Source organism: Penicillium malachiteum (genome assembly GCF_028827825.1).
Source record: "Penicillium malachiteum strain IBT 17515 chromosome Unknown utg000002l:1.0-8849297.0:1.0-8852440.0, whole genome shotgun sequence".
Lineage (NCBI taxonomy): Eukaryota > Fungi > Ascomycota > Eurotiomycetes > Eurotiales > Aspergillaceae > Penicillium > Penicillium malachiteum.
This window is the reverse complement of record NW_026643095.1, coordinates 6,671,806-6,692,396: the sequence shown is the minus strand read 5'-3', so window position 1 is coordinate 6,692,396 and position 20,591 is coordinate 6,671,806. Positions and strand designations below refer to the sequence as shown.

General features: G+C 47.2%; 9 protein-coding genes across 9 annotated transcripts; 6 read left to right on the top strand and 3 right to left on the bottom strand.

The window, feature by feature from the left end:
• Nucleotides 1-179: 179 nt before the first annotated feature.
• Nucleotides 180-2,282, bottom strand: N7483_005469 (glycoside hydrolase family 32 protein; the record flags this gene model as incomplete). The annotated part of the gene is made up of 4 exons (XM_057088906.1): nucleotides 180-1,037; nucleotides 1,101-1,924; nucleotides 1,980-2,061; nucleotides 2,112-2,282. 4 exons carry the CDS (start codon nucleotides 2,280-2,282, stop codon nucleotides 180-182), a joined length of 1,935 nt encoding a protein of 644 aa, XP_056948735.1.
• Nucleotides 2,283-3,790: 1,508 nt separating this feature from the next.
• On the top strand, nucleotides 3,791-4,903 carry N7483_005468 (NAD(P)-dependent alcohol dehydrogenase; the record flags this gene model as incomplete). Its single annotated transcript, XM_057088905.1, has 1 exon — nucleotides 3,791-4,903. One exon carries the CDS (start codon nucleotides 3,791-3,793, stop codon nucleotides 4,901-4,903), a length of 1,113 nt encoding a protein of 370 aa, XP_056948734.1.
• Nucleotides 4,904-5,101: 198 nt separating this feature from the next.
• Nucleotides 5,102-5,556, top strand: N7483_005467 (uncharacterized protein; the record flags this gene model as incomplete). The annotated part of the gene is made up of 2 exons (XM_057088904.1): nucleotides 5,102-5,306; nucleotides 5,396-5,556. 2 exons carry the CDS (start codon nucleotides 5,102-5,104, stop codon nucleotides 5,554-5,556), a joined length of 366 nt encoding a protein of 121 aa, XP_056948733.1.
• A 1,259-nt stretch (nucleotides 5,557-6,815) lies between these two features.
• On the top strand, nucleotides 6,816-6,995 carry N7483_005466 (uncharacterized protein; the record flags this gene model as incomplete). Its single annotated transcript, XM_057088903.1, has 1 exon — nucleotides 6,816-6,995. One exon carries the CDS (start codon nucleotides 6,816-6,818, stop codon nucleotides 6,993-6,995), a length of 180 nt encoding a protein of 59 aa, XP_056948732.1.
• A 418-nt stretch (nucleotides 6,996-7,413) lies between these two features.
• Nucleotides 7,414-8,755, bottom strand: N7483_005465 (Zn(II)2Cys6 transcription factor domain-containing protein; the record flags this gene model as incomplete). Its single annotated transcript, XM_057088902.1, has 2 exons — nucleotides 7,414-8,583; nucleotides 8,687-8,755. The coding sequence occupies 2 exons, from the start codon at nucleotides 8,753-8,755 to the stop codon at nucleotides 7,414-7,416; spliced, it is 1,239 nt and encodes a 412-aa protein (XP_056948731.1).
• An 855-nt stretch (nucleotides 8,756-9,610) lies between these two features.
• Nucleotides 9,611-10,306, bottom strand: N7483_005464 (uncharacterized protein; the record flags this gene model as incomplete). Its single annotated transcript, XM_057088901.1, has 1 exon — nucleotides 9,611-10,306. One exon carries the CDS (start codon nucleotides 10,304-10,306, stop codon nucleotides 9,611-9,613), a length of 696 nt encoding a protein of 231 aa, XP_056948730.1.
• A 1,750-nt stretch (nucleotides 10,307-12,056) lies between these two features.
• N7483_005463 (putative nuclear pore complex subunit Nup85) lies at nucleotides 12,057-15,783 on the top strand (the record flags this gene model as incomplete). Its single annotated transcript, XM_057088900.1, has 2 exons — nucleotides 12,057-14,705; nucleotides 14,770-15,783. 2 exons carry the CDS (start codon nucleotides 12,057-12,059, stop codon nucleotides 15,781-15,783), a joined length of 3,663 nt encoding a protein of 1,220 aa, XP_056948729.1.
• A 2,164-nt stretch (nucleotides 15,784-17,947) lies between these two features.
• On the top strand, nucleotides 17,948-18,175 carry N7483_005462 (uncharacterized protein; the record flags this gene model as incomplete). Its single annotated transcript, XM_057088899.1, has 1 exon — nucleotides 17,948-18,175. The coding sequence occupies one exon, from the start codon at nucleotides 17,948-17,950 to the stop codon at nucleotides 18,173-18,175; it is 228 nt and encodes a 75-aa protein (XP_056948728.1).
• A 1,064-nt stretch (nucleotides 18,176-19,239) lies between these two features.
• N7483_005461 (uncharacterized protein) lies at nucleotides 19,240-20,419 on the top strand (the record flags this gene model as incomplete). The annotated part of the gene is made up of 3 exons (XM_057088898.1): nucleotides 19,240-19,354; nucleotides 19,477-19,766; nucleotides 19,823-20,419. The coding sequence occupies 3 exons, from the start codon at nucleotides 19,240-19,242 to the stop codon at nucleotides 20,417-20,419; spliced, it is 1,002 nt and encodes a 333-aa protein (XP_056948727.1).
• Between the last annotated feature and the right edge of the window lie 172 nt (nucleotides 20,420-20,591).

Genomic DNA, 20,591 nt, shown 5'->3' with positions numbered 1-20,591 from the left:
TTGTACGATTATTTGAATCCTTTCGGTGCTTCAGGCTTCGCCCTCGCTTCTTCCCTCGGATACTCAGAAGTTTTACGCGACGTACTATGTACGGTACTAGTAGTCCATGTTTCTATATTTTGTCTGCCATTTCAATACAGACGCAAGGGCAGCAATGGACAGAAATCAGACAGCACTGTCTAGTTCCCCGTCCACCATGTATAGTTCCCCGTGGCAGCCGCAGTATCCCATATTAGCAAAGAGCTACTGTTTTGGGGTCTCTCTGGCCAAACGTTCAACAATCCATCCCAGATCTCAATATTGGTCAACGTGAACTCAGTGTCATCTGCTGCAAAGAGAGAGATGCCGGTACTATCATCACGACTGGGGTATATCCGGCTGGTCAAAGCAAAACGATCGTTGACATATACCTCCACAAGAGAACCATCAATGAACAAGTTCATTTGGATAGGTTCAGTTTGATCAGTACGATTCTTTTGTTTGATCTGGTAAGGCTCAAAGAAGCCGATATGGGACGTGGTGGTAAAGTTCTTGATCAGAGAAGAATGCGTACGATCAACAACGATATTGTTAGTCGAAGGATCATAATAAATGTCGGTGTACTCCTCACGCCCTGGAGATGCGCCAACAGTGACTCCAGCCACGCCCGTAGTTCGTGCAATGGTCAGATTGAGATGATATGAGGTGGTGAGATTACTTGGCAGCACGAATCTCGTTGTGTCACACTTGCTCTTACTGCATGGATACTTGATGTGGCGCGCGCCTTGGTGCAGGCCTTGAATCACATCTGGAGCGGGACGGACGCCGAGAGTACTGGCAGTCCAGCTACCATCGGTGTTTTGAAAATAACGAGCACTCTTTGGCGTCATATCTGAGGGGTCATGAGCGACACCTGAGGTGTTCTTAATGAAAATCTCTCGCGGGTGTGAAAGAGCTCCTTGGTAGCCGATTTGGGTGGCTCCAAAGTCATTTGTATCCTCTTGAGCCCATCCCCACTGAATACGACGATTGTTCTTAGCATCATCGAATGAGTTGATCTAGTCAATTTAGACTCTATCAGTTATACCGAAGCTGTGTGTTGTTGATTGGGGTCTTCTTACTGCGTATAGGAGACCATAGTCACTTGCTCCTCCAGAAATAGGATCGAATGCAATACTACCGTTCTCACGGACAGAGACAGTTCCCTCATTCCACAATGACCATTTGTTCCGATGGAAGCTCACATTACCCCCCTCGGCTCCCATACTCACAAAATATCGATCTTCAATCGAAAAGAAATTGGAAAGTTCGAAGTTAAATCCATAAGAGCCGGTTTCCTCGAGCGTGCCAAGTGAAGTATTCTTCTCTGGTTCCCAAAGAGCACCCAAAAATGTCCAGCTGGTCAGATCAGACGCTGGGGCTCGATACAACGGCATACGCGGCCCGATACCTCGGATACCAGAACCCCAAACAGCATACCAGTGAGGCTCTGTCAGGTTCAGCGATGTATCAAGCTGTGGCCATGGCAGAAAGAATGGATCACGCCAACCGGTGATGTTCCAGTCTCCGGGCGGATCGCTGAGAATTGGATTATTCTTATAATCCTCCCATGTCACACCCCCATCCTTTGAGATGGCTAACGCCTGGCTCTCTGTGCCTGAAAGATAAGTCTCGTCCCATGCGGTTGGGAGCTCAGAGGCAGCAGTATAGAAAGCCAAGATTGTACCATCGACACCTCCTGTCAAGTTCACGGCATATGCACTACCCGAGAAGATTGAGAGATGATTGTAAAGAGCTGGGACATGATGATTGCTTGTCAGATTAGTGGTTCCAATGGATTGGGCTTGGTAATCCTTCCACGCTGGGAGATCGTCCTCAGGGTAATGGTCGACATCAGTCCACGTGATCATATCTGGAGATGTGGCATGGCCCCAAGAGACATTTCCTGGAGTTTAAATAATGTCAGTATCTGAATCCATGCGAGAAGCCTGGATACATACCCCATTCAATATGATTGGAATGAAACTGATAATGCAAATGATAGAGATTCCGAACTGGATCGTACATTGGTCCGCAAGGATCCTATACCTGATCAGCTTGGCTGCCACCATTTTCAAATATGAATTACCTACATTCATCCATCCTGCTGGGGCAAGGAAGTGAGAAGATGGTCTCCATCGTGCCAGAGTGAACAATGTGTTATTCTCCATTTTCTCAATCTCATTTGCCGTGAGAGTCTTCCCGCATACCGATGAGGCCATGGTGCCAAGCACCACCAATAAAGCTGAGGACGCCACCTTCATGGCTAATATGAAGTCGTCTCTGGGAGCTATAGGGGGATACAATGCTAGGTTAAGATAATTTTGGGATTCCATTCATTCATTTAGGAGGCTTGAAGCACTTAGTGCGGTCTCCGGGTTTGAATCGCCATATCTTCGGGTGGTCGGCAGATTGAGTGGGGTGAATAGAGGGGCTCCGGAGAAAGATTTACGGCAATTTGATATAGAGCATCATACAGAAGAATGCTGCTCTGAATAAGTGGTGCATTGACTGGCTGTCAAATGACCATGGCGTCAGTCACCCGAAGATTCCCCTTGGAAACCCCGAGCGATCTGCCGAGCCGATGATCATCGCCGGAAATTGTCATAGCATATCGGGGGATCTTGACTGACGTACTTCGAACAATTATAAAGGCTAGTAGCATCTGACTTGCTGCAGGAGATATTCCCAGGCTCGAATGCATTTTGAGAAACGGGTCAATGCAGCCATCCTCTCGATTCCATCAACTCTCCCTTGGAACAGCGTATCACGGGCTGCCCATTTTTACTAATTTTGATGCTCCATATGGACTCGGAACCTTCGTGTGTGTTCTAGTCACTATAATTCACAAAACAATGAGATAGACCGTTCAATGTTTCAAGTTGGAATACTCGTTACTGTCAAATTTTGGTTCTGTTGGTCAAATTAGTGACCAGGAGATATTAAATGACATGATCATCATGATGCCCAGTTCAGTATTAGCTTTTAAGCCAGAACAACCCATGTCCTGAGAGCATCAGGTCTAGGCAATTTAATTTCAAGTTCCATAAACTTCATGTGCCAGCTGCAGTGGCAAGATTAACTTTACATGGGGCCGGTAGTTTGTTGCTAGATTGAACATCAATGGAACCTGAACAAAAAAAATCAATACCAGGTGCTCCGTGGATGACCGTCCGGCTGTCAACAATGAAAAATCTACTTTCGAGGTTTTTATCGAGCCTTGTTTAGTATAGTTGCATTATTATGCCTGGTAGTTTCCGAGGTTGGAGATCGATCATGCGGGGAAGCAATTCAAGTTTACGTACGGACTAGACTTAGCATAGTATTTTGATAAGGAAGGACCTGAACTGGATCAACCGATATCTAAGTCAATCCGCAGAAAATAAAATCCACTGCTGGTCCAGTCGTCTGTCCTTGTCAATTAGATAACTTGAAGTTGACATATTTCATAGAACCCAGTCCTCACAGATCCTAACCCAATTAGGCAAGTTCCTCGGCTCAAAATCGGCATCTTCAAGCAGATGTAATTCATCTTCTCCTTTCTCCTTCTCTCTTTTTTTTAGCAAAGATTGCACATTTTCCAAGAAACACATCTGAACATATCGAATTTAGGGTCCGAAAGATTACCACTAGCATAATTGCAAAATCTCGCCTGAAGATTTTCCACACTGCGACAGCTCGGTTCTCCGCATGACCCACTATCCAGGCTTCTAGGTGCCAGCTCCAAACATCCCTGCAGTCCACGGGTCTCACAGAGTCCACTGTGCTCAGCATGTCCTCAGATCCGGCTAAAACATTCTCTGGCTGGGTTGCCCACGATGCAACAAGCCCATTAACGTACACAACCTTCGAACCCAAACCCTTCACAGAAACCGACATCGAAATCCGCATCACTCATTGCGGAATTTGTGGCACAGATGTACATACCCTCCGCTCTGGCTGGTCGCCAACTGACTACCCCTGCGTGGTAGGCCACGAGATTATCGGGATAGTCGAACGCGTCGGCACCGGTGTCCCCACATTGGCATCCTCACCCGCATCGCGTGAGATCCAAATCGGCGATCGTGTCGGCATAGGCGCACAGAGCATGTCCTGCCTTCGAGTAGACTGCGAAGCCTGTGCCGATGGTGAAGAATCATACTGCAACCGTGCAACCATGACATATAACAGTCGGTATGCGGATAAGAGCAAATCGTACGGCGGATTTGCGGATCGCTGGCGGGGCCCTGCGCACTTTGTGCTCAAGATTCCCGACACCCTACCCTCTGCTGAGGCTGCACCGCTACTCTGTGCAGGTGTTACTGTTTATGCGCCACTGCGTAAACACGGTGCTGGGCCAGGCAAGACGGTCGGTGTTGTGGGTATTGGTGGACTAGGACATCTCGGTATCCTATTTGCGAAGGCGCTAGGTGCGGATCGGGTTATTGCGATTTCGCGGTCTTCGAGAAAGCGCGACGAAGCGATTCGGGGTCTGGGTGCGGATGGGTTTATTGCGACGGGGGAAGAGAAGGGATGGGCGAAACCACATTCGCGGTCACTGGATATTATTCTTTCGACTGTTTCGGGTGGTGATATGCCATTTGCGCAGTATTTGAAACTCCTCAAGCGAGACGGTACTTTCATTCAGCTTGGGGCGCCTGAGGAGCCGTTGCCTCCGCTGGCAGCTTATTCTTTGATTCAGAAAGCTGTCAAGGTGACTGGATCCAATATTGGGTCACCAGAAGATATTCGTAATATGTTGCAGCTGGCTGCGGAGAAGCGGGTTCTACCATGGATTCAGAAACGGCCCATGAAGGATGTCAATTCTGCATTGGTAGACATGCATGAAGGAAAGGCAAGATATAGGTTTGTGTTACAGAACAGCGAGCAACAGGCAAAGCTATAGTCTTTTTCAAAAATGGGACTGTTTTACTACTAGTGAGGATTTCACGGTGGTACAAATTACCTAGGAAGCTTAAAGTTTGTGAGGACCTTGTGAGCTCTAGAAGCATCATTACTCGTAGTAGAACTCAAGTTTCAGGTGAAGCGGTCATCTCCAGGTCATAGTATTTGAACTATTGATCACTGCTATTCCCATACCTACATGTTCAAGCTTTTCTTAACTCCTATTCTCGTTGGTTTTGAAACACCTAATCGCAACGGCCACTTCCCTACTATGACTTTCAGGAAAAACAGAGGATTTTCCTGTGCACTTAAGCCTAGACCTCAGGTTGATGAAGACTCGCCAGGAAATACCAAGTCTGCTGGACGCTGTCTAGCATACAACGATGAGTTTACGGACTCGAGGGGTGTTTACGACTTTCTTATAGCTGAGTACGCCGTACGCGAAGTTATCCATCGTCGGAGAGTCTTGCAAAGGTAAAAATTATCTGCATAGAAGAGCAAGGATTGCGAAGGAGAGATCTGGAAAAAATTCAGCGAGAGCTCTATCACCGAGAGTCTCGTCTGCGCGATACGCTTTCCAAGCTACCACCAGTTTTACAACTAGACTACAATCATTTGAGAGGTCAAAGTCTGTGGTATATGCGCAATCATTGAGTCAGGAGTGTTATTATCAAGGCGGCTGTTGTAGCCGGGGCTGTGGATGTTGGAAATCGAGACATCATTCAATGGAATCTGGGGGTAGAGGCCATTGCACTCCAGTATTTCCTTGCTGTAAATCCTTTCGAGGAGTCAGCCTGGAGGTTTCGGTCAATGAAGGCGAAGAAAAAAAGAAGGATTTGGAAAAAAGACTTGAAAATCCAGATATGATCGATCTCATGATACTAGGAAATGGTTTTCTTTTCACCATTGGAATCCTGTGATATTCGCATTATTCAAGATATCCAGGCATCTAAAAGAGCTGCTGAGGTTGCCGAATGAGTGTGTTCCACTGGCATTTGACAGACTGTGACGTGAGAGCCCATCAAAACCACAATTTTAGATTATTCGACTGAGGTTTTGCTTAAAAGCGTATGTAGCTAATGAGGTATCTCTGGTTTAACAGTTAATTTCAATTGTTTCAGATTTAGGTCATTCTAAAAACCAGCCTAAAGACACTACACCGGTTCACCAGGACTCGATTTCTCATCAACTTGAAGAAACTCAAATCACCAGGACCTTAAAACTTGAATGCCCTTCAAGTACTTGAACTTGAAGGGAGTCTGTGTTTCTTTAAGGTGGAAAGCCGCCGGGCGGACGTTCAGTAGCTTACAGAATACCAAGTAGTGCCGCGCAAAGCGCGGTTCGAGGACCTGTATTACTCCAATTACTAGAATACCTAGGTATAATTGTAGGGGTTTATAAATAAACATTTCAAGTCGAATAGGAGAGTACTATCCAACTGAGTATTTAAAAATACTTATACATGTACAGAGTAGATGAGGCTTCAAGTTGAGAGATTCATAATAAAACATCCTCAACTTAAACCATCCATCCACAAAATTCATCCACCCAATTTCCCATCTCCCAGAACTGACCAAAATTGTCGATTCCGTACCCTGCCCAGGCTTCCCGGATTTCGAGATTCGCGGGTTTGGAACCCGAAAGCGATGTCTTAACCCCAATGTTAAGAAAGCACTTAAGTGCCTTAAGGGCCCCGGATGCTTTGACAAGAAATATTTGAGGCGAGCCACTGGAATCTGTTGGGCTAGGGAAAGCCCACGTGCAACGCAAGATCTCTCTCAGAGATTACAATGGCCCCCATGGCGAGTGTAAGAACGCTGATGAGGCTGAGGATATTAGCCAGCGTATTAGCGCCAAAGATTCGTCCAAGAGGATCTGCGAGGAACTTGGCTATGAATATAAGCCACTTCTCGATGGCGCATCTTCTGGTCGCTCTGATTATTTCCTATTTTTGGAAGCTATCCCAGGCGGACAAGCATCGACGACCCGCTCTAAAAGACTCAAGAATTGGCGAAGACGTTTCCTGTGAAGATGAAGAAGGCAATGATGAGAGCTTCGTTGCCGTATCATACAACACCACTGAGAGATTGTGATTCCGTCTACCGTATGCTTCGGTTGGACGATCGGATCATGAATTCATGGTCTCCATAGCTTGTTGGTCGCCTCGCCAATATTATCATCGCAGCAACAATGTTCAGGTCGGTTGATTGTTGGGGTTCGCGAGGACTCGAAAGGTTTGAGGTGGGCTTGAAGTTGAGGTTTCGTTCTTCCACTGTCATATCGCTTAGAAGCGGTTTTCGGAATATCGTTTGTTTGTATCACAATTGCTGTCGTGTTGTGGGCTTTCTTTTCAAATGAGTATGATTGCTGAAGTGGCACAATTCCAGCTTCTCCGTCCCCCTCCAGTTATCAAGGCTGTAAAGACACCAGAAGTGAGATCATCTCACAACAATATTGAAACATCCACCATGATGGTTCATTTCATCATTTCCTTCTGTCAAGATCATCACTTCAGAAATTATCCACCCGTTCCAAGTAATTTTGACCGAGGATCTCTCGCATAGCCCAATGAACTAGGGGCCTCCACTGATCGTCCAAAATGGCCCATACGGCTTTAGCAACCCGCACACACCAGCCGTCAAAGCACCACCGATGCTTCAAATACTGCAAGAGCACGCCATAGTGAGCTAACATGACGAGTGAGAAAGGTTCCCGCTCCCGAAGAAGCTCCAGATAACGGGGCGGGAGGGCAATTGCCCATCGGCCCGCTACAGCGCTGGCCGTCATACCCGCGTAAGTCCAGCTCAGCATGTCAGCCATATTCTCAATAGTCTTGGCATAGATGTCAGTCTCGTGCACAGGAGCGCGGATACCACAGGACTCATTCGCTTCTTGTAACTGGTGTATAATTGCTTGTGTTTCCTCGGGGAGTGGCGCACGGGTCTTATCGACTTGGAATATCGGTGCGAAGGAACCACTGCCCAAGTGACTTGTTGGTAGTTTGATAACTTGCTGGACGCCACGAGTAAGGACGAGGACTTGGTGGAAATCGTCGACACAGGTCCAAGGGTCTTGCACATCGGGGGAATGAGGGAATCCAAAAGTATACACGACGACGATGCTAGCAAATGCGAACATTGCTTTTGCGTTTGATTCTTGAATATCACCCAGTAGTTCACGAAATAAAGCGAGTGCCTGGTTCTGGTGTGCTACAGCACGATTGAGGTGTGCTGCACGACGAGATGGATCAGGGCCCATCCGAGCAAGGTGTAAAGCGGCCAGCGCTAAAATGCCATGCATTAAGAATGGGTGAGAGAGAGCTTCTTCTGGCACAGCAATACGCCAGATAGCATCAGTGAGTTCATTTCGTGACAGTGTGAGATACGTGGAGTTACACCACTGCATCATCAACTCCAGATCCTCGAGATTTAACGCTGGGACTGAGGATGTGGCGACGGCGCCACCTGAACTGTTCAGTCTTCCTAGAATGCCTAATGAATCCGACGCAGTAGGTGATCCTAGAACTGATTCACTGTGTTGACCACTATCTGAGCCTGATGTTCGAAATGTGGCCCGCGTGGATTGCTCCTCATTTGCCCACAGTAATGAGCTTGAAGATCCATATTCACATTCTGCATGACGTTTTGCACAATTGGTGCATGTTGGTCTGGCCTCGTCGCACTAAAAGTCAGTTGCATTAGTGTAAGCAAGGGATCAACTTAAACATGAAACAACATATCAAAATAGAACATTGAACTTGAAGATCGCGAGGTTGAAGATTTACCTTTACTCTTCTTCGTTTACATTCCAAACACCCATGTCTTGATTTTCGGTGTGGCCTTCTGAGTGCCATTGTCAAGCCAGTAATTTGATCATTTCCATGGCCTTAGAAAATGGTTTTTTTTCTTCAAGTTAGGAGGAGGCTCGGAATTCGGAACTCGGGATAAAGGTTCCAAGGCGAATTGAGTGAAGAATCTTTTTTTGATATAGGATTAAATGAAGAGTAAGAAAAAAGGGGAAAGAATCAAGCATAAAAACAAGCTAGTTTTTAGTAGGAAAAAAATCTAAGTTTTTTTTTTAATAATATTTTTTTTTTGTTGGTGAAATTAGTCGAGGGAACTAGCACTGTGAGTAGGCAACAGGATTCGGGATATCATCATTCCCACGGATATAGACCCAAAATTTACTTAGTAACCTTAGTAAATGTTATCCATGGATATGTCCTCGGCACTCAAATGAATGACTAAGATCGAACCCTGTCGATCAAACCCGATAAAAGGCTTGGTACAACATCTGAAACATTGTCTCGCTAGCACTTGAGCACTGCCTCCCTAGGTTTCAACCCAATATTTTGTTTAATTATTTAATCAATCTGTGTTCCCCCAGTTTTTATATCATAATTGAAATTAAATATTCGTTGATTGGTGAATGCGCTAAATAGACTAATTCCCTGGTGGTATCACGCAAAAAAGATATAAGTACATCCCCCCCCCCCCCCCCTTTCCGCTTCTAGTTCCCACCCCCCAAAATGCCAATGCATAGTTCGTGACTTCGTATAACATGCAGAAAGTAGTTAGCTGCATGAATTGAGCCTTGGCTCTTTTAATATCTTGGCCCGTCGGCCCTTTTCTTTCTTTCTTTGAGCTTATTCGTGTTTGAGAGTGACCTCTCACAATCCCACTGTGTCCCCGCTATAACTGCAACTTCATTACTGGGCAGTGCCGGAGTTTGATCTTGTCCGTCTGAGTTTCTCTCGCAAGGCTAGGCCAGTAACTAGTACCAACAGATCAAACTGAGTACAGTAAGATTTGTAAATATTCAACTGCCCCGCCTTTCTGAAAAATGTCGTGCCTGAGGATAACTCTGCGATCACCTCCTGGGTAGCTTCATGGACAAGCTCCAATTTCTCTGTAGGATTTGTCGATGAAGAGGAGGATCTGGATCGAGAACTGGATCGGGAAGATGATCGGGATGGAGATTGAGATGGAGATGGAGATGTGGATGATGAGCGACTTGAAAGGTCCCCGCTACTACAACTCATTTGGTTGCTATATCTCCAAGTAAAAGTTCGGGCGCGTCCACCTCCCAACTTCACACGGAATGAGTATCGACAGGATAGAAGACCTTCTCGAGTAAAATGTTCCCAACTCATACGATGTGGGTGGGTAGGATCGCCGAGGCCGATAATAGCATCTGATGAGAAATGTCGGTATTTGCAAACACCCGCGATGGGGCCTTTAGCGTCGCCCTCGTGAAATGTCAGATCCGGTTTTCCCGGTGTCAAGTGGGAATTATCCACGTGGTAGCTGTGTTTTCCATTGGCCGAAATGATGTCGTAGTCATGGCGGAAGAGGCTGTGGGTGATAGCGTATTGGGATGCGAGCCTTGATGTAGATCGAGGCATGATGATCGTAGACTGATTCGTAGTACGGAGTATCAGGAGATGTAATAATGGTAGTGGGTACGGACTCTCGGAGTGCACGGAGCGGAAAGTGACAAGGCTGGATTTTGGATTCTTTAGAGCACTTGAGATCTGGAAGATTTAATTTTATGGATTAAAACGATCGAGGCACTTCTTATATGTCAAGCTTTTTTTCAGGGGGAATTTACTATCCCTCCACTCGTTCAATCTTCCTAAAACGATTCCTAAATTTATCGAATCGGGGCGAGGCTGAGGCCACAGAGCTGACCGTGCGGAACTTGTTATGGGCACAAGCCTGTTTAGGCCCCTGTTGGACCCCACAAAAGGGACATTCAGCGATGTCAAGCTCGTGAAATGGTATTTGTTGATGCGAGAGGACCAATCAGGGGGTCCGCCCCCAAATAAAAATGGAGTCTTCTCACATCCCTGACACTCAGCCGTTGACCTATATTTACCCTTTTACTCAAAGTAAAAGGATTTTTAGCCCTGATATAATCTTCATAGCCCTGTAGGATTTCATGTCATTAATCTTGATACTATTTCGGGGATTTTGTGAGGAATACGGAGTATCCCATGTCAACTGGAGATAACCTCCAGGGCTCCAGTGCTGTTATGTAAAACCCGGGACTATGGGTTGATGGGGCCCAGTGGAATTTGCGCGACAAGGATCTTGCAGGTCGGCCCCTTGACTGAAATGGGGAACCACCGCGAATCTCGGGTTTTTTACTCTATCCACCTATGATGTATGCGTGCAGGTTCAAATATTACTAGTATGAAGTGCGAGCTTCAGTTACACCTGGGGGCTCTAGTCCCCGTTGGTTTTGACAACACATACGTCAAATCAATATGGTGATCATCATGATCATTTATGACTTGACGAGATATCCTGAGGGGAACTTGAGAGAAGGTTGGCCTGATGGAATCACTCAGAAAGTGCCGCGTGTATCAGAATTTGAACTTGTGCGATGGTAATACTATCGGAACTGACGACGGTCACGGCGACGACTCGGAGTTCAGGTTCAAGTTTGAGGTATATGAAAACTTGAAGATCCTCTGATGTTCAAGTTGCCCTGTTCAAGTTGTGGATCTTCGATCGGATATATTTAGCTGGATACGATCGAGATCCGATAATACGAACATAGCTTGACACTGGCACTGACCAGTATAGAAGGTTGCTAAGCACTAGAGATAGCTCAGTTTCAGAAAAATAAGAATGAGATGAAACTTGCTTCAAGTTGATCCAACACATATTGACATAGTCTAGCTTCTTGTTTCATTGTCTGGATACACGAAAGGGGACTCGGATGTTGACCCCAGAGGCGATGAGCTGGGGATAATTCACACAAATAACTGAACATGAAGAGAAAGGGAACCGAAATCATTAATTGACAAATCCATATGAAATCATGAATAGTAGGTTGATCTAAGGTTCTGAAGGTTGGATGAAATGTCCCAAATAAGCTTGGGTCACATGACCCGGTCGCGGCGACTTTGAAGCGCGTTCATTCATCACAGTGAGAAAGAATCCAAACATCATCTCAAGCATGATCGCTTGACAACAACAATTGCCTGCTACTCAAATCCTTGGCGCAGACACCCATAATACCTCTCCCTGGGTGATTGTCGCTTTTCTCATAGTGTATTGCAGGTCTTGCGGCCTTAAACTTGCGTACTCTGTCAAGTGCTGTTGATCCATCGGCATTGATTTTATTCCAACGCTACCAAAGCCACAATGTCGTTCAAGGGTTCCTTTGACCAAGGGTCGAGCCCTCCATCTACGCCTGATAAATCCAAAGGACAGAGTTTCTGGAGTAACATCTCTACGACACCCGCTGGGCCGCCGCCCTCATCCACGAACTCGCTTACACCGCTAGGCCATCCTTCCTCCAAGACGCACGATATCTCTCAGTTTGGCGAATCGCGCAACGAACATTCGAATTCTCTCTTCACAAAGTCTGGAGGCTTCAACACCAATGACAGCATTTTCGGATCCTCCTTTGGTTCGACCGACTTTGCACCGCCCCAGAAAACAAAGCCAAGCTCAATCAAATCACAGAATAGCTTTGGTACTAAAAACAGAGCATCATTCGGTCACTCCGTCACATTTGCCCAGACCGATTCCTTTGCGTCATCGAAATTGAGCGAATACCACGAGGAATACGATGACGGTGAAGGAGAAATGGAGCCCGAAGAGGAAGAAGTGACGGAAGGAGATCTGGATATGAGTACCCAGGACGCCTCGAACCGGCTCAGCTTCTTGGATTCCACCTTCACGAACCCAATTCCCACCCAACAGCCACCCAGCTTTGGCCAGCAACAGCAGAAGCAGCCGCAGTCGCAGCCACCGAATATCTTCGGTCAATTCGCGCCAAAGCCGCAGTCGCAGCCGCCGTCCATGTTCGGTCAGCAGCAAGAAAAACCAAAGCAGCCACTCATTTTTGGCCAGCAGCAAGAGCCGCCAAAGCAGCAGCCAATTTTTGCTCCACAGCAGCAACAGCGCAAGCCTATCTATTCAAACCCCACCGATGCTAAGCGTCCAAGGCTCGATGAGCAATGGGCGAACCAGTCGCCACTTCGCAAGACAAAACTGTCCCCTAAGAAAGCCACTGCCATGCCTTCGATCCTACACAATCTCGCTACCAGAAGCCGTGTACCACCCCCCGTTGACGAACCCGCCGATATGATCATTAATACAGAGGATACGTTGGGTCGCATGTGGGATGAGCTCAGAGAAACCGAATACCGACACTTGGACCTTGATGCCGTTTTGGCCTACATTGTTACCAAGCTGGTAGGAAACTGGGACACTTGCGCAGACCGCAGTGGAATCACGCGGCCTTACGGTGCCGGGTCCAAGATTGGCCCGGGAGAACAGGCTCCTGCTCTCGTGAAAGCCAGTTTTCTTGCATGCTTGCTCCTTCAGATTCACCACCCTTCTCGTGCCTCTGCCCCAATTGCGTCCGCCTCTAACCCAGCCGCTAGAGCTCAGCCCAACAGCATGGTCAAGGCCATGCAGCGGGCCAGTGTTGCTACTCCGTTACCTCAAATTCTACTGGACTGGTTGAATGGAAACCATGCATCCCAAAGTAATGACCTCCAGGCTTTGCGTTACGTGGAGCCAAACCCAAGTGCCTCCTCAAATTTCTGGGATATTATCAACGCGACTGTCCTTCGGGGTCGGTTTGCTGAGGCTGCGGAAATTCTGCGCTCAGCTGATTTCAATTACGCTCGGTCTGCTTTGGAAGATGGTCTTCCCCAACCGGGCTATCGCGGTATCCAGCTGCAGAACATCCAGCGTTGCGTGAATAAGGCATTGCAGATTCTGGACTCCTGCCCTGGGTTCCAAGATGATGACTGGAACATTACAGGTCAAGACTGGACGGAGTATCGCCACCGTGTTCTGGCGGCGGTCAATGATCTTGAAGAGTTTGCCGAGGGTGAAGATAAGGGACAGACCGAAGCTTCTCCTGCACAGACAAACACGTTCCAGGCTGTCAACTTCGGCTTCCCGAACCTGGGCCAACAAAAGCCGGTTAGCTTCGCACAGTCTGCACGTATGGCTGAGAGTCGTGTACCTTGGACCATCTACCAGAACCTCAGAACTCTATACCGCATCATCCTTGGTGACCCTGCCGCAATTAAGGCATGCTCCCAGGATTGGGTGGAAGCTACAGTTGGGTTGACCGTGTGGTGGGATGGAGAGGATGATGATAGTACACCAGGTGTGGATTTCCGGGCCAGCACATCCAGCATTGATTTCCAGCGTTCTCGTGGTTCTAGAACTCAGCTTCGAGCTGTGGATCGTAACATGCGAGATGCCTATCTCCGCCGTTTGGATCTGGCCTTTGGCAGCGCTACTAATGAGCCTTCCGATCACAAGGGCTTCCAGGTGAACACCCTGAACAGTCTTGAGGTTGGATTGGCATCCGTCTTTGAGGGTAATGTGCAAGGAGTATTGGAACTCCTGCAATCTTGGTCGCTCTGCGTTACTGCAGCTGTCACTGAAGTTGCTACCCTTGGAGGCTGGTTTGAGGCAGGCGGCGCCAAGAAGATGTCTGGTCTGAGCGAGCACGATTTGATGGTGCTCTCTTATGGACAGGACAGCCGAACACCTACTCCTAGCCTCAACAAGGATGAAATCCTGCGCACATATGCATTCGGATTGAACAAGTGTGGTTCCATTGAGAACGAGAATGGCGCTCGTGAGGGCTGGGAGGTAGCATTGGAGGTTCTGAGTCGAGTCGACGACACGGCTATGATGAAGGCGGCCGTAGCGGATGTTGTGAGCAGTTTACCACTGGATGATATCTCTCAGGTGGATCGACTTGTTATGCTGTGCTCGGACCTGGGCCTGGAAGAGGAAGGTCGACAAGTATCGGAGGTTAGTTTTGTCTTGACCTTAGTACGCCTACGAGAACACATGAACTAACATGACTTACCCACAGCGATTCGGTGACCAGACCGCCTCTGACAGCGAGGACTTTGGTCTTGCTCTCATTTGTTATGCCCGTGCTCATAACAGACGCAAGGTGAAGTCCATTGTGGACTTGCTGATCTCCTACAGCTTGGTGCAATCGAGAGCGTTCCCAGCAACGGCTGATTTGGATGGTCAGCTGCGATCATTGATCAAAGACCCTAAGGCGTGCCTCTCATCGATCGCATCATTCGATGAGGAGGCTGCTCGTATTCTGCAGTACTACCTCAGTGGATATGCTTGCTTGCGCCGATTCTATGATATTCGTGATGAGGCTATTGATTTGCAAGATGGCCAGCGTCCACGATACAAGCCCCTCGCCCGACGACGCATGGCCGCCAAGGCCCTGGCAGCTGTTATCAGCAGTGCGGCGGACAACATTTACGGTGGTCTGTACGACCCCAGCCGTGACTCGGCGGTGCAAGTGGATGGATTGCTCGCCTTGCTTGGGGAGGCCTTGGTGTTTGTGAACCGTAAGTCTCAAGATCTGAACCATAACCCTGATATCATGCTCACCTATGATTTAGAATCCACACCAATCCTGTCCATCAATGAACAATTCACAATCCTTTCGGCTGTTGAAGATCTCGAGACAGTGACTCCTCGAGTATTCGCCCAGTGTGAAGAGTGCTTCCGATCGACGCTGCTGGAGTATAACAATACTTCCGGCCGCAATTCCAATGATGGCTATGCTCCACCCGACCCGCGCTCTCTCCTGAAGAAGTCTGTTTCTTCGCTTTCGGCTTCAACTTTCTCTTTAATTGGTAATGATATGCTGGGATCAGCTCGTAATGGTTCTGGCCCTACATCTGTGGGTAGTTCAGGAGTCCTAGTTCCTCATCCCGGAGACAAGGATGCGGGCCGGTCCCGAGGATGGGACTGGCGAGTGGGACTTCCCGATACTACGAGGGGTCAGGATGTGCTTCAGATGTTGCGAATGGGATTGGCTTGTGGCCTGAGTCAAGGGGCATTGGGGTCTGTTTAGACACCAGCTGAAAAATATGAAAAGGCCGTTGTTATCATGTATGATTATTTTGTGAACTGGGACACTGGCTTTTCTCAACAATCTATTGGATCATCATTACTGTTATCATCATATTTCTTTTTTTCATTTTCTGCTTGTTTTACATTGTAGTATTCTCATTCGCTGAATAGTGTGGGATCGTAGACATTGTCCCAACTATTTCTAGGCATTTTGATCATCTCTATCTCCGTAGGAGTCCGTACTCCGTAAACCCCCTGCATGAACTACTGGCGGTTCTCATTTGTCAGAGGAAACTAGAAACCTCCAGAATCAGGTTTATGAGTAACTCGGCAAATGAAGACTTTACCTTTATGGCATCACGGTGTCAAACCCAGCTGAGAACCAAGGCATCGGCGTCACACCATCCCCAATATGGGTATGCTAAGTGGATCAAACCCCTCTTCAGCCCTATAACTCTGGGATTCGTCACGGGATTCAAAAAAAGAAGATGAAGAGCAAAAAACCGGGTCTTCATCCAGTGAACGTCAGCAGCTGAACACGGGAGCCTAGGGCGTTCTCCACTGAAGTGGGAACGGGACACCGCGTATTCCGGTGTTGGAAACGAAGTAATTATTGCAATTACTATGGAAGATTGAAGAGTATGAGACGGTGAGGAATTTGAATAATTTATTTTGCAAGATAAACCATTTCCAGGATAATAATTGAATGGTGTCATAGGTTCTAACTGGATATTACTGTAAAGGGGAAAGTGTGAAGTGCCTTAGCCACACTATTGAGGCGGAGTCAACTCCAACGCCCCGATGAATCATCCTGATCAACCAGTCAACCACCAAGGTCCTTCAAAAGAGGAGAAAAGTGGATCTTTACGTTCTTTGAGACTCGCACTACTCCCACTTAGTTCATGTTAGTCGGTTTTTGGAGCAGTTATGGCACTTGTCCTCAGCCTCCCCATGTGGTTGAAATGGTTACTCACCGACTCGTCCAGCGAAATTATGTCCTTCTTGACCCCAGTTCTATGCTGTGTTCACCGTCTTTGCGGCTTGGCTCCAAGTGTGAGCCACATATGATCAGCGCCACTGGAACTCTCTTCTGACGTGAAGCATTGCAAAAATGCACGATCATGAGCATCATGTTACAGATTTACAGTACACAGCTCATGGAATCCTAGTCCCGATCTAGATTTACCAAGAGATTAGTCTCATTTTCTATTTGGTGTCCCCCAGCTATGGGTTCCATTGTTTCCGGCTTTTTTTCCAGGTTCATACCAGTATTCTGGATCAGGAAGAGAAAATAATAATAGCATAACCTGGTCTCCACCTTGAGACGAGCTACCGGAATGACCTCGGAAAAGCTAAGCTCTTTCTCCCCGTCAGCGACTCAGCGCCCTTCCAAGGTTTCGTATTCGCCCATTCGTCCATTGGCGCCCCGAGCCCCATCGGTCTTTTCCGGTCTCTGACTCCTGCCTGGGGCTCCCACCGTAGGGCTGGCCGTTGCGGGATGCCTTGCAGGATTAGTATGGGATCATCAAGTGGATATTCCATCGGAGTGGAACTCCAATTCTTCTCATATCGGAGCTCTGGTGTTTCCATGTCTCCACTGATGTCAATATTTTTTAGTTATGTATATAACGCCCGGAGCCCCGGTGCTCTGTGGATTCATTCTCGACAGCGCGGTTCTCTCTTTCTTACCTTCGCTATAAGGCATTTTTTTAATTTCTGTTTTCAAGTTGACTATTCTCTTTCATTCTGCATCTGAATCTGCATCGCACCTGCGTCTACTAGTGCGGATCTGCATTGCATTCTTTAAACATCCCTCTCTCCGAATCCCTCGGCTTCATTTAATCATCTCCCCGGATCGATCATCTAATATCGGCCTGGTCTCATCCTTTTTTTTGTCTCGTCGCGCTCGCGCTCTTTATTACCTACGAGAATTTAGTCCTCACCGATCATTTCACCCGTTACGCCAAGAACGCTTTCAATTCTGAATATCAGTCGTCGTTGACTCGAACGCATACTTAAACTCGATCTTTACCTTCGATTCTACTCGGTCTCATTCTTCATACCACACCCAACGAGAAACGACATCACCGAAGTTATACTTCCTAGCGAAGACCCCCAAGAACGAACAAATATACAAAATTAAAACTCAAAGTTAATCCGTCAAAATGTGTTACAAAGTCGTTGAACGATTCTCCGTCTGCAAATGTGTCTATTTTCAACACTCCATTGACCCTTGTTCCGCCTACGGCCAACGAGGTCACTCCGTCCAGGAAAAGACCGTCTTGGTTGGTTATGCTTGCCCAAGACACTCTACTCGTGGTTCATCCTCCTCACCTTCAAGCGGTGGCTGGCCGGATTCCGGCTACTCTAGTTCTAAGGGATCATATCGGTAGATGTTGAACATCTGATTTTTCTTTTCACGGATCTGCCAGGTTGTGGGTCGTGAAACGATTTACTGAATCTTTGAAATTATACCGACTGATCGCTTGGAACTGTTAGATTTTTCATTTCTGTTCTGTTGACTGGTTGATTCAGTCATGGAATATAATATGGATTATGGTTGAGTGAGGATGGAATAATGGAAGGATTCGATTCTTCGGACTGGATCTTGATCGAATCGATGCCAACTTGCGCCTCGTGTTGCGCCTGTCGCCATGCCGGGATCATGATGGAACGATGCTATAATATTGATTTACGTGGGACACGGAATGTACGATTTGCATGAAGGGGTATGAGAGGAACATATTAGATGGGAATGAGATCACTAATGAGGTCCGAGTTCCTCGCTGGCTCGGGGATTCCTCCTCATGATGCCATCTTCTATCCAGTTACTGCGATGTCCGGATCCTCGCTAGTCGAGTTAATCCACCAGAAAGGAATCTCCGCTGGCCCGTGACTTTACTTTTTGTGAACCGCAGTACTGGATTGAGGCATTAGTAGAATCTTACTCATGATGGTGGATGCATGTGATGAAAAGATCATGAGTGATGAATTGGACATGCGTGTATTCTTGCAACGAACCACGAAACTGGCACGACATTGTATAGTACACGGAGATGGATATGGAATTATGTGAGAAGCCTTAGACCTGGGCTCTGGCAGTCCGATACCTTTCTTTTGTTCTGTGCTTGATTTTGATTTTGATGTTTTTCGGGGTTTATTCTATTGCTGTGGACTGGTTCGACAGTGATATTCTGCATCTCTGCATTGATGAGCGAATTGGGGTAGATATGACCATTATTATCATTGAAATGTTTAAAAACACACTTTCTTTAATTATTATCATCGTTCAAATGTATCTTCACAATCTCAAGACTGTCAACTGGTCAGAAGTACGGGATCTCCGGGATGTGGGGGCCGGAATTCCCGAGTTTCTGATCCGGGGATTCCCCCATGATCTCTTATATAAGGACTCTGTTCCCCTCAATCGTTGCTAACAGACCAAAAATCATTCACAATGTCTCTCGATAACCCCCTAGTCGTTGAATTCAAAGAGGTTAATGGGAGTAGAATCAATACAGATGTCTACCTCCCACAAACCGAGCTGTCCTCTCCCCAGAAGTTCCCTGTTTGTGAGTGATCCTTTTCCCCGGCTATCCCGCATGATATTTACCCCACACACTGAGCAAAATGCGACGAAGAGCTTTCAATGGGATTGTTTAAAGCTATGCATCTAACACTCTTCCCTAATTAGTGATCAATATCCATGGCGGCGCTTTTATGCTCGGTCACTCGCGCATGGTATCTATGCCTCAGGTAGAGGACTGTCTCAAGCGTGGATGGATCGTTCTCGTTACCAACCACCGATTGTGTCCGGGTGTCAATCTTCTCGAAGGTCCAATGGAAGATATTCGAGACCTCCTGGCCTGGATCTATGATGGTCACCTTGACGCGTTCCTAGCCGAGAATGGAAACCACCGAGCAGACCTGGATAACGTCGCTGCGTTTGGTACTTCCGCCGGTGGACATTTGGCTCTTAGCTTGGTACGAAAAAAGAACTCAAATAATATCCAGATTGACCTTTATGCTAATTAAACCAGGGCTTCGACGTCCCAAGATCCCCGAAGGCGATTCTCAGTCTCTATGGCGCCGTTCATTTCTCCCATCCCTTCTGGAAAGAACGCATCCCTAAAATCGCTTCTATCCTCCCACCTAATCTTGAGGAATCCTTTCTCAACAAAGTCTACGACCAACTCCCAGTACCAACAGACAGCTCCGTCTCCCTGGAAGGTCAATCCGAGACCGGTGTCTCAAAGGGACCCGACTTCTCTAATCCTCGTGATGCGTTCGCCTTTACGCAGATCTCAACTGGAAACGTTATCGCGAAGATCTATCCGGATGGCGAGGCAGGTGGTGCAGACCCGGAGTATAAGCTGGTTGATCCCGTGAAGAACATTTCCGAGAATTTCCCACCTACCTATATTGTACACGGACTTGCGGATGCCATGGTTACTATTGAAACGAGCAGAGAACTGTATAGGATTCTCCAGGAGAAGGGAATCCCATGTGGTATGACTGAGGTTCCTGGGGAGGATCATTCATTTGCAATGAAGATGAAGGTTGGGTCGCAGACTTGGGAGTTACAGCGACTAGGATTTGATTTCTTGGAGAAGTATATTGGACAGGGACCTCTATAGTGTAGAAGATATTAATGAAGGTGCCAAGGTGGCTATGTAAATATGCAGGCTAAATAGTAACAAAGAAAGTGAACAATTATTTTAGTTCAAACAGATCATGCTGGCTACCAAGCTTGGGTATAGCCAGAATGGATTTTACACCTGAGTATGACCATGAATGAGAATAAGATGG